The 13,288-nt window shown below is 45.8% G+C and overlaps 1 protein-coding gene across 6 annotated transcripts in view; it reads right to left on the minus strand.

The window, feature by feature from the left end:
* The window catches only part of FCHSD2 (FCH and double SH3 domains 2), a 90,051-nt gene that overhangs the window by 15,786 nt on the left and 60,977 nt on the right, over positions 1-13,288 (minus strand). For 3 of the 6 annotated variants that reach the window (XM_069969565.1, XM_069969564.1, XM_069969560.1), the window contains exons 7-12: positions 12,003-12,057; positions 11,217-11,345; positions 4,839-4,961; positions 3,723-3,752; positions 3,258-3,353; positions 2,763-2,834 (exon numbers count right to left, since the gene is read on the minus strand). In XM_069969565.1, coding sequence (XP_069825666.1) covers positions 2,763-2,834; positions 3,258-3,353; positions 3,723-3,752; positions 4,839-4,961; positions 11,217-11,345; positions 12,003-12,057 — 505 coding nt within the window. The remainder of the gene's footprint in view (positions 1-2,762; positions 2,835-3,257; positions 3,354-3,722; positions 3,753-4,838; positions 4,962-11,216; positions 11,346-12,002; positions 12,058-13,288) is intronic. The other 3 variants (XM_069969561.1, XM_069969563.1, XM_069969566.1) reach the window with 3 other exon arrangements.

The raw sequence follows: 13,288 nt of genomic DNA on the forward strand, positions 1-13,288 counted from the left end.
AGACTTCTATTAAAAAAATCTCCAGTCGTGCAGTACTTATCAGCTGCTGTATGTTCTGCAGGAAATTGTGTATTCTTTCCAGCCTGACACAGTGCTCGCTGCTGCCACCTCTGTTCATGTCAGGAACTTTCCAGAGCAGGAGAGGTTTTCTATGGGGATTTGCTGCTGCTCTGGACAGTTCCTGACACGGACAGAGGTGGCAGCAGAGAGCACTGTGTCAGACTGGAGAAAATCTACCATTTCCTGCAGGACATACGGTAGCTGAAATTTTTTAAATAGTAGTAAATTATAAATCTATATAACTTTCTGACACCAGTTTATTTTACAGAAAAAGATTTAAACTGGAGTACCCCTTTAAGCCTGTTCATACTACTACATGAGCCATGCAGAAGCCTGGGAAAGCTGGGTGAAAACTCTGATTCAAAAGGTGTCTACCACGACTGCCCTTGCACAGGAGGACCTGGGACCAGCATGCATCACATAGGCATCCTATTCATTTGCACCATGTAATTCTTCATTTCCCCTGTGGAGGCGCTGCAGGAAAACTGACCACAATGTCAGTTTTGTCCAGCTGATCCTCACCCTACTGATCCCTCTTGCACTATAAGAATCACCTACATGGTCAAATAGTAAAAGCAGCGCCACCCCTGTTCTCAGGTTGTATGCAGTATTACGACGCTGCTCCATCTACTTCTATGGAAACAGGCTGCATTACCACACACATACTGAGAACGAGAGTGGCGCTGTTTTCAGAGGGGAAAAAAAAAAAATCAGCTATGTTTTTGCAATCCTGGATATCCCCTTTAAATTCTAAAAACTGATTGTGTTCTTAAAACCGAGCAGATTGCGATTGTGAAGTGAACATGACTGCGAGGAAGAGGGAAATGCTAATAACGTGTGCGAGGTGACGGCGCCCGACGCCTCCACCTGCCAGAATTCACAGCCAATCTGCAATGTATCAGACTGCGCCGCTGGCCGTAAATGTGTCACTATTCTTGCAGTTATTTCACGCTTATAAGAGTCGACACCAATTTTACGAAGACAAAAGGGAGGAGAAGAATCCAACGCGAGAGAGAACATTCCGGATATAGAGACGGCGCCAACGCATTTGGGGGCTCCAGTCTGTGTCTATGTGGCTTATACTGTAATGTAGCACAGTAGCTAAATCACCCAGGGATAAGTATAGTTGGCCTAATCACCTATTATAGCACAAAAAACCTTTACTAAACATGTGCTAAAAAGGTATAAGTGCACTACAGATACTATAATAGGACTATAAATCACACAGCTCAGTAACCATTCACAGCCCTGTCCTCATACTCAATAAACACCAATAGTAAAAGCGCAGCAAATAGAACATTTCAACTGAGCTCACTACAAGAAAATATCCAGTTATCCCCAACGTGTTTCCCCGCAACTGGGTGCAGTTCATCAGGGATCAATGACTTACATGGGATTAGAAAGTAGGCATATAAAAAATACTCATAAGGGACAATATAGTGGGGAGGGTAAGTAAAACACCATGGGGGAGATTTCTCAAACATGGTGTAAAGTGAAACTGGCTCAGTTGCCCCTAGCAACCAATCAGATTCCACCTTTCATTCCTCACAGACTTTTTGGAAAATGAAAGGTGGAATCTGATTGGTTGCTAGGGGCAACTTAGAACCATGCCAGTGTAGCCCCCAGCATAATACTCAATAAGTTATCATGTCGTGGGCAGGCCTATATGCATGCCTACTTACTATTGATAGAAGACCATACTGATCCCTGATGAATCCGACCTAGTTGTGAGGAAACACGTTGGGGACATTTGGATATTCCTTTAGTGAGCTCAGTATAATTTGTGATTTCTAAAGCATTGGTGCCTTTTATATGCATGCCTACTTACTAGTGATATAGGACTATACTGACCCCTGATGAATCCTACCTAGTTGTGAGGAAACACGTTGGGGACATTTGGATATTCCTGTAGTGAGCTCAGTATAATGTGTGATTTCTAAGGCATTGGTGCCATTTATATACATGGCTGCTTACTAGTGATATAAAACCACACTGACCCCTGATGAAGAGAAACTAGTAGTGAGGAAACATGTTGGGGATGACTGGATATTCTTGTATTGAGCTCAGTATGTGTGTGATTTTTGCAGCATCGGAGCCTTTTATACATATGTCTAATTACTAGCGATATAAGTCCATAATAACCCCTGATGAACCTTAACCCAGTTGTGGAGAAAAACGCAGCATCTGCGATAATTCTTGTAGTGATGTCTCCACAGCTCCGCTATAGTACCATAACAGCAAATACATTTACCACTCACATAGAACACATAGAGAAAACACAGCGACCATAAAGCACCAATACGGTAACACCACCATGGTAGGAGGGGTGCACGGGTAACAGATGGCAGTACTGCAATGCTCAGATACTGAAAAGTCATATAAATGTATAAAAGTACAGTCATTGTAACATTGTAGTGCTGCCTTTTTCTTTTCATGCATCAGGAGGCTCAGGATGAAAACACTAGCAACATCCCAAAGCTGCAATGCATGAAGGTCAGGATGTGAGGGGCACTGCCATGTATCATGCCCCCTGGTATGGTGGATGGACACTGCTGTATATGGCCCCGGACTGCAATGGAGGATGAGCTCCTCAAATACAATGTATGAAGTGTCTGTATACAGGGAGACGGATATATGATCAATGGGAAATCAACAGGGAATCACAATGAGGAATCACATGATGGATGGCGAGCGGGTTATACCTTGGCTAGAGAAATTCTCATAGCACTGACAGGAGAAGGTTCAATGTCCACCAGAGGAACAGCGCTAAAACTCTGACCGAGGAGGGAGCGGGACAGAAACAGAGACAGACACACCGCACAGGGTTATTACATGGAGACACATCACCTACTGCTATATCCACCGCACCAACCCCAAGGAGGAAGAAGCTTCTCATTACATTCTTATCCATAGGGGGCAGTATTATAGAAGTTATATCCTTATCCATAGGGGGCAGTACTATAGCAGTTATATTCTTGTATATAGGGAGCAGTATTATAGAAGTTATATCCTTATCCATAGGGGGCAGTATTATAGTAGTTATATCCCTGTATATAGGAGCAGTATTATAGTAGTTATATTCTTGTATATAGGAGCAGTATTATAGTAGTTATATTCCTGTATATAGGAGCAGTATTATAGTAGTTGTATTCTTGCATATAGGAGCAGTATTATAGTAATTTTCTTGCAGTCCTTACCGTGTCACTGTCACATGGCTGGAACTGAAATGGCTGGGCTTTGTGAAATACTGGATTCTCCTGGGTGAATAACTGGAGGTTATAATCCCGCATCACCTACAAACAATGAGATATTCACTAAGTGATGATCCATGGAAAGCAGAGAGCACCTTGTACCCGGTGAGGAGTGTTTACACCCATAAAGAGCTCTACCGCAGACCCCTCGGCGGCACATGTGAGCTGGATAATGTATTACTAAATAGAAAATAAAAATGAGTAAAAAAAAAAATTAAAATAAAAAGTGATAAATATATAAATATCAAGCATTACGCAGCCTGCAACCCCCAATACTTGTGCAGGAGGAGAGCAGCGTGGCCCCAGTGACCAGCACACACCCGCTGTAACAGGATGGGACATGCACCATGGACAGGAAAATATAAAGCAAGCAATGGCTGACTGAGTGCTAGCGATCTGTGAAAGTCTTACCGAGGAGGGGAATTTCAGCTGCATGAACGCCTGGAACATCAAAGAGAGGAGGGGTACGTGTGTGTTAGGGTGGGGAACAAGGAGCAGACAGAAGGACGGTTGTTAAATGGGGATCAGTAGTAGACAGTTTACTCTAGTCACATCCAAAGCTGCGTTCAACGTTCTTGCAATTTTCTAGTTTATTATTCCTGCTGGTTCAGTGTCTGTGCAGGGTGCTCAGTACATATGGATGCAAGCGAGCCTAAGAAGTACGCAGCTGAATTGTGAATGCAGCTCTGGGTGCAAATAGGGCATACAATGAGCAAAAAATATATATATTTTTTTTTGTATGCTCTAGTTGCACACAGAGCTGCATTCCCAATTCTGCTGCTCACTTCTTTAAATTGCTTAGATCATGCATATTTTATTTATTTTTTTATTTAATTCGGTTAGGGCAGTGTTCTTTAACCCGTGGCTGTCCAGCTATTGCAACACTACAACACCCAGCCTGCAAGCAGCAGAATTGAGAGTGCAGCTCTGAGTGGAACTAGATCGTACAAGGTACATAATACAAAAACGTGCACATTATATGTGCTAGATGCCCCCAGAGCTGCATTTACAATTCTGCTGCTCATTCAATTTATTTTAATAGGTTAGGGCAGATTTCTCCAACCTGTGCGGTCCAGCTGTTGCAAGACTACAATACCCAGCACGCCCCAACAGCCGAAGGGGAGCAGCAGAATTGTGAATGCAGCTCTGGGTGTAATAAGAGCATAAAAAGTAATAAATAATAAATAGTTTATTGTAGATGGTATGCTCTAGTTGCCTTCAGAGCTGCATTCAGAATTCTGCTGCTCAATTACCTATTTAAATAGGTTAGGGCAGTGTTCTTCAACCTGTGGCTATCAAGTTGTCGCAACACTACTGACAGCCTTTGGCTGTCAGGGCCTGCTGGGTGTTGCAGTGTTTCAAGGTTGGGGGAAGATGTCAAGAGTGTTCTCTGCTGACAATCTAATCTTTTAATTTTTTAAAATCCTCTACACTACAATACCCTGACCGGACTAGATTCGGACCCAAGTCGCCCGGCCCGGTGATCTGCAGGCCACACATGGATTGCTGTTCACAGAGGCCACTTACCCGGCTGGAGGATTCCAACAAATACTGGAATGTGCTCTGTACGGCCTGACACGTCTCCAGCTCCGTCCTGCTGAACGCCATGAGATAGTCCTTTAGGTGGTCGTATACGTTACCGTCGAGGGTCTGCGGGAAGACAGAGGGGGCAATGAGAACCAGCGAGAAGAAAAAAAGAAGCTGAGTGACATTATAAAAATTCCCCCATGTCCTGTATAAGAACGAGACCGCTCTAACAGTAAAGACTCCGTTCCTATACAGAGCATTTTTATAGACATAGCAGGTACCTAGAAGAGAATTTATGGGTTAAAGGGGTATTCCGCTCATACATAACTCTTAATATGTTGCTACCCATGGTGAGACTAACAATTTCTTCCATACTTTTTATTATTATCTATTTAGTCTCCTTCCCCCAGTTACCAGCTGCTGCTTTCTGCTAAAGACACAAAAATCTGTGTTTGAGCTTTTCTCTCTGTCTCTCCCTCCTCCCTTATGAGACAGCTGATGTAAACAAGTCCCTGGCTGGCTGTATCTGCAACACTGCTTCTTCTTCTTTGTAAAGCTGGGAGGGTTAATCACAGTCCCAGCATTACAAAGACGCTACAATGTTGCAGATATAGCCAGCCAGGGACTTGTTTACATGAGACGTCTCAGAAGGGAGGGGGGGACAGAGAGAAAGGCTCACATATATATTTTTGTGTCTTCAGCAGAAAGCAGCAGCTCAGAACTGGGGGAAGAAGACAAGACTAGATAATAACAAGTATGGAAGTAATTGTCAGTTTCACCATGGGCAGCAACATATCAAAAGTTATGTTTGCGTGGAATACCCCTTTAAACATATCAGCAGAAGGTTTGTTACAATGTGTCAGCGAAGATTCATGGCTGTTTCATGGCTGTCAATGAACGGAAACAGTCATCGATTACATTCTAAAATTCTGCTGACACATTGTAACAAAGCACATACATTCAGGAGCGCAGTGCTTCATGGAAACAGACATGGAGAGGCAACTAATATAGAAATCTCCTGGGACTGTGACCTCTGGCCGTTCACAGCTCCGTCATCCGAGCGGTGACATTACAGTCCTAATCCTGGCAGCGGGGATGGAATCTGTAACTGGAGAAGACATCAAACACTGAAGGGAAAACCAGAGGAGAAAGCAGAATTCACACTGATCTGACATCAGGCATGGCCGTCCCAGGCCTAGATCAAGTGTTCTCAACCTGCTTCTGTATAACTACAACTCCCAGCATGACAGCTGCAGGATAGGTGCTTAGAGATTTTCCTTCAAGGAAAGGAGCAATTAGCTTCATCGCACAACTGAGGATTTGTTACAATGTATAAGTTTAATTGGTAGGAACTGAATCATGCACTTCTCTTGGTGAGCTTTAGGGGGCGCTGTAGTTCTCTAGCAGAATGTACAGAACAGAAGCTTTACATACAAATGCCATGGTGATATGAGAGGCGCATTGTCAGGGACCACCAGCAGAGGGAGCACCTCAGTATATGAGCTCGGGCTAGACACACAGCCAGCAGATGGGGATATGGTCATAGAGGGCACAGACCCTGGGGGGGAACAAACCCCTGTCCCCCCCCCCCCCAAATAAACTGGTGCCAGAGATTTGTAATTTACTTCTGTTGAAAATTATTCAGTCTTCCAGTACTTATCATCTGCTGCAGGAAGTGGTGTATTCTTCTCAGTCTGACACAGTGCTCTCTGCTGCCACCTCTGTCCATGTCAGGAACTGTCCAGAGCAGCAATAAATTCCCATAGAAAACCTCTCCTGCTCTAGACAGTTCCTGACATGGACAGAGGTGGCAGCAGAGAGCACTGTGTCAGACTGAGAAGAATACACCACTTCCTGCAGGACATGCAGCAGCTGCTAAGTACTGAAAAAAGAGGAAGAGAAGTAAATTACAAATCTCTGGCACCAGTTGATTTGAAAGAATTTATATTTTTTTTCTGGAGGACCCATTTAAAGGGGAAAACACTAAACAAATCACTGTGACATATGATATGCACCACCCTCTCATTCTGCAGCAGTTGCCTGTAGTGACCACTAGATGTCAGCACAGAAGTCAGGTGTCGTACACACAGCTCAGTGACATCACAGGTTTACAAGAACGGACGACACGTGTTTCACCATATCAGCCCGGCCCATAAAAAAGATCAATTTCCAGGTCGTACTGTGGAATGCACAAAACTACTGCCGAGTGACTGATCCTCACAGGCTAGCAGGCAGCAGCCATTGTGTTCACTCCAGCTGTCACTCAGCATAACCCCTCCCCCACCACAGGTGCAGGACTAGCTATGTACTATGTATCAGTCTGCAGCTCACAGAGCATTGTCTACACTGGATACAGCTGAGAGCAGGACTAGCTATGTACAATGTATCAGTCTGGAGTCCAGGATATAGAGCTCACAGAGCATTGTCTACACTGGATACAGCTGAGAGCAGGACTGGCTATATATAATGTATCAGTCTGGAGTCCAGGATATAGAGCTCACAGAGCATTGTCTACACTGGATACAGCTGAGAGCAGGACTAGCTATGTACTATGTATCAGTCTGCAGCTCACAGAGCATTGTCTACACTGGATACAGCTGAGAGCAGGACTAGCTATGTACAATGTATCAGTCTGGAGTCCAGGATATAGAGCTCACAGAGCATTGTCTACACTGGATACAGCTGAGAGCAGGACTAGCTATGTACTATGTATCAGTCTGCAGCTCACAGAGCATTGTCTACACTGGATAGAGCTGAGAGCAGGACTAGCTATGTACAATGTATCAGTCTGGAGTCCAGGATATAGAGCTCACAGAGCATTGTCTACACTGGATACAGCTGAGAGCAGGACTAGCTGTGTACAATGTATCAGTCTGGAGCTCACAGAGCATTGTCTACACTGGATACAGCTGGGAGCAGGACTAGCTATGTACAATGTATCAGTCTGGAGCTCACAGAGCATTGTCTACACTGGATACAGCTGGGAGCAGGACTAGCTATGTACAATGTATCAGTCTGGAGCTCACAGAGCATGTTCTACACTGGATACAGCTGGGAGCAGGACTAGCTATGTACAATGTATTAGGGGCGTATATTTAGGCAGTGGTCTCACTAGCCATGCAGGAAGCAGGTGGAGTACAGGAAGGGAGAGACCCCCGCCCCCACAGCACAGGGACCCTATAAATCTGTAATCTGTTCATCATCTCTAACTTTTCCAGACAATAAAGCCTATACCCAAACAAGGCTCCACAGCCGCAATGACTCCCGCACGGAGGCAGCCACAATCCCAGACCTCCATGAGGGAGCACGCTTCCTCCTATAACATCTTGTTCAGCCCTTTCCTAGTCCCATCCTGTCCTAGGAAAGCTGGGTAACTGCCCACATGATTGTCAGTACTGTACAGGTCCACACAGCTCATCACTCAGCATTCCCACACTCCTGAATGGTGATCTGCCTAGTTATGAAGCTTACAGGAGAATATATATATATATATATATATATATATATTCATCCCACTCAGAAGTCTGGGAAAGCTGGGTGATAAGCTATGTGAAAGCTGTAGAGGTGACCATAGAGGTTCTTATCCAGCCAGCAGCTACTGTAGCTGCCATGACTGCTTCCTACTCAGCTTTTCCACCCTCCAGAACGGCAAATTTACCTGGGTGAGTGATAAGCAGTGATGGGCACTGCCCTATTCTAGGAGAGCTGGGTACTGCCTATACACCTCCCACACAGCTTGTAACTCAGCTTTTTCAGGCTCCTGAATGACAGATCTGACTAAGTTATGGGGCGATGTGGGGATGGAGGATATATATATATATATATATATATATATATATATATATATATATATATATATATATATATATACACTGTATATATAAATAATTGTGCTGCTTTTTAGAAGTCTGGGAAAGCTGTGTGATGAGCTAGGTTGGAGCTGTTATGAAAGGCTGTACTCAGCTTTCCCAGAAAGGGATATACACAGTAACTGACCTACATGGCTGCCACTACAGCTCTCCTAGTCACCCTGCTTTCCCAGACTCCTGAATGGCAGATATGCGTAGTTATGAAGCAGTGAGGTCATAAATTATTATAGGTCATCAGGTTACCAGGCAAATTTTATCATTGAGGATTCCAGGAAAGCTGAGTGATGAGTTTGGCTGGAGGTAGCCATATTGGCCTTCACCCAGCTTTCCCAGGAACATATAAGAGTGAAATAGCTGAATGGAGCAGGGTAGTGATTCCCCAGCCCCCCCATAAGCACTCCCCCAGCACTCCAGGACATGATACATGGCCGCTGGCACAGGGAGATTTTGGTGTAAGGCTAAGTTCATCGATCTGTTCTGTAGATTTCACTAATCCGAGTATTTGAGACGCATCTAATCCGGGGTTAATCCACTGACTTCCTGGAAATCAGTCCAGAAAAGCAAAACGGGACCAACATAAGATCACATGACTTCCATCTACATCCGCCTTATACTCTGGTCACATCCAAAGCTGTCATACAGGGGTATACAGAGAGCGGCTGTAGTGTATAGTATGGAGGAGACAAAGTAGAGCTGCTGCAGTGTACAGTATGGAGGAGAAAGAAGGAGCCATAGGAAAAGCTATAGGGGGTATACAGAGAGCCGCTGTAGTGTATAGTATGGAGGAGAGACAGGAGCCATGGGAAAAGCTATAAGATGTATACAGAGAGCGGCTGTAGTGTATAGTATGGAGGAGACAGGACAAGCTATAAGAGAAATACAGAGAGCGGCTGTAGTGTATAGTATGGAGGAGACATATGAGAAGCTATAACGGGTATACAGAGAGCGGCTGTAGTGTATAGTATGGAGGAGACATATGAGAAGCTATAAAGGAGTATACAGAGAGCAGCTGTAGTGTATAGTATGGAGGAGAGACAGGAGCCATGGGAAAAGCTATAAGATGTATACAGAGAGCGGCTGTAGTGTATAGTATGGAGGAGACAGGACAAGCTATAAGAGAAATACAGAGAGCGGCTGTAGTGTATAGTATGGAGGAGAGACAGGACAAGCTATAACGGGTATACAGAGAGCGGCTGTAGTGTATAGTATGGAGGAGACATATGAGAAGCTATAACGGGTATACAGAGAGAGGCTGTAGTGTATAGTATGGAGGAGACATATGAGAAGCTATAACGGGTATACAGAGAGAGGCTGCAGTGTATAGTATGGAGGAGACATATGAGAAGCTATAACGGGTATACAGAGAGAGGCTGTAGTGTATAGTATGGAGGCGATAAAGGAAAAGCTATAAGGCGTATACAGAGAGCGGCAGCAGTGTACAGCATAGAGGAGAGACAGGGGTCATGGGAAAAGCAATAGGGGGGAAAAAGGGAGCGTCTGCAGCGTACAGCATGGAGGAGACATAACAGAAGCTACAAGGGGTATACAGAGAGCGGCTGTAGTGTAAAGCATGGAGGAGAGACAGGACACAAAGGAAAAGCTATAAAGGAGTATACAGAGGGCGGCTGCAGTGTACAGCATGGAGGAGACATAGGACAAGCTATAAGGAGTATACAGAGAGTGGCAGCAGTGTACAGCATGGAGGAGAGACCGGAGCCATGGGAAAAGCTATAGGACATATACAGAGAGTGGCTGTAGTGTATAGTATGGAGGAGACATATGAGAAGCTACAAGGGGTATACAGAGAGTGGCTGTAGTGTACAGCATGGAGGAGACATATGAGAAGCTACAAGGGGTATACAGAGAGAGGCTGTAGTGTACAGCATGGAGGAGACACATGAGAAGCTATTGGGGGTATACAGAGAGAGGCTGTAGTGTACAGCATGGAGGAGACACATGAGAAGCTATTGGGGGTATACAGAGAGAGGCTGTAGTGTACAGCATGAAGGAGACATATGAGAAGCTATTAGGGGTATACAGAGAGGCTGTAGTGTACAGCATGGAGGAGACACATGAGAAGCTACAAGGGATATACACAGAGCAGCTGTAGTGTACAGCATGGAGGAGACATAGGACAAGCTATAAGGAGTATACAGCTACCCCCAGCCCCACACTCCTCAGCCCCCGATGCCACCTCCAGCCCAGACTCTCACACATTCCTCGCCAATATTAGAAAAATAATCCGATGACATCAGAGGGATCCGCTCCTTCGCCCGTCTCCGACCCTCCAAGTACAAAGGAAGGAGGAAGTGAGAGCAGACAGGCCGCATAAACACATTCACCGGCCTCACAATACAACAAGGTCACCGCCATTGTCTGATGGGCAGCACCACACTAATAAACAGCCACAAGACTGGCAGCGCAGACAACAATGAGGGTCGTGTGCCCACCCCGCGCCAAACCTGCTGCAGAGCAGTCCTGACCCCCATGGTCTCAGAGCCGCACTCACCTTCATGGTGTTGGCCAGGTCGGTCTGGTAATAGCGGTCCTGATGGGCATTGGCAGCTGCCAGGGTGAGAAGATAGTCGTTGCGGGCGTGAGTGGCTTTGGCGTTACATTCCTGTCTTCGAGCTTTTAACTGGAAGACGATAAAGAATGGAGAAAGATTACGTTGAGCCTTTGGGTACTATTACACCAAGCAATTTTTCGACGATTAACGATAAACTATCTTAAACGACCGCTAAGGCAAACGACCCGAAATCATTTGCCCAATTACATGGAACGATGATCGTTATTTATGATCATTCTTGTGGTCGTTTAGTCGTCGGTATTGCATTCAGCTGTGAATTCTTATTCCACCGAACGATGTGCGAACGATCAAACGATAAAAATAGGTCCGGATACTATTAAACGATCAACGATTTCTCGTTGGTCGTTTAATCGTTGCCTGCTATTACATAAAACGATTATCGTTCAAATCCGAACGATTTAACGATTTTTCTAACGATAATCGCTCCGTGTAATACCAGCCTTAGAGGATGACACTGCCCATAAGACCTCTCAGGGGCGACCGAAACGCGTGGTGAGGCGTTACAGGTTGTAGGATTTAGCAATGCATCATGGGAGCTCAGCTGATGGGTCACATGTCTGATAGCGGGGTGGAGCTTAACTGCTCTGGAAGTGAATGGAGCAAACAAAAAGCAAAGCACAAATCCAAGGCAAATTCCAGACGGAGCAGTTTAGCCGAGTTTACTGGTCGGTATGAGGCGTTAGTCATATGGGCCCGGGATCTCACCTTCACATTTGCCTTCTGTAAACTTATCCTGGATTGGAACAAACTAAGTTTGGATCTGTGAAAAAAAAAAAAGAGGAAAAAAAAATTGTAAGAAAGAGGCGCACACAGCTCTGCTACATGACTGCACAATCTTCCATCAGATAGTCTCTTTGGAAACCATCAGTAAGTAGGCGAGCTGCTGTTCACGGATACTGATGAAAACCTCTTATGCTGCGTTTACACGGAACGATTATCGTTCGAATTTGCACGATAACGACGAGCGAGAAACCGTTCATTTTGATCTTACAACATGTTCGGAAATAGTCGTTCGCAAAAAATTCGCAGATCGTTCAGTGTAAACAGTCGTTCACAGATTTTACCTATGTGCGAGATAGGCTTAAGCCATCGCAAAACGATTTTTTCGTACGATATATCGTTCCGTCTAAACGCTGATTGTTCTAAAAAACAAACAAAACATCGTTCTTTCGATATCGTTAATCGTACTATCGGGCGAATTATCGCTCCGTGTAAGCGCAGCATTAGGGTCCTAGTACACGGGCCGATGGGAGCCCGATAATAACTGTAAACTAGCACCGACCTGCTAGATCGGTGCTCGTTTACTGGGCCTATTACACAGCCCGATAATCGTTTAAAGGACACCTGTCACCCCCCGTGCCGGGGTGACAGGCTCCCGACCCCCTGTTAGATCCCCCTATACTCACGTGATCCCGCCGGGTCCCGCTTCCTGAGCCGGTCGGGTCACGTTGATATCAGCTCCCGAAGCCCGGCGCGCGCGCTGACAGCAGAGTCAGACGCCCATAGAGAATGAATGGGGAGTCCGATGCTCCGTCATTCTCTATGGGCATCGGACTCATCTCTCAGCGCGCGCCGGGCTTCGGGCGCTGAAATCTCCGTGACCCGATCGGCTCAGGAAGCGGGACCCGGCAGGATCACGTGAGTATAGGGGGATCTAACAGGGGGTCGGGAGCCTGTCACCCTGGCACGGGGGGTGACAGGTCCTCTTTAACAAGGGCAGCCCTTGCTTAAACTCTTTACATTACCTATCCAGGCTGCAGGGCTCCTCTTGCGGTCTTCTTCTCACGGGGTCCCGTGCGCTGCAGCTCCAGAGCGGCCTGTCTGAACTGACAGGCAGCTCAGCCAATCACTGGCCACAGCGGTCGTGGCCTGTGATTGGCTGAGCAGCCTGTCAGCTGAGACAGGCCGTTCTGGAGCTGCAGCGAGCGGGACCCAAGGAGAAGCAGATCGCAAGAGGAGCCCTGGACCATGGATAGGTAACGTATAGAGTT

The sequence above is a fragment of the Dendropsophus ebraccatus genome, chromosome 5 (assembly GCF_027789765.1).
Source record: "Dendropsophus ebraccatus isolate aDenEbr1 chromosome 5, aDenEbr1.pat, whole genome shotgun sequence".
Classification (NCBI taxonomy): Eukaryota; Metazoa; Chordata; class Amphibia; order Anura; family Hylidae; genus Dendropsophus; species Dendropsophus ebraccatus.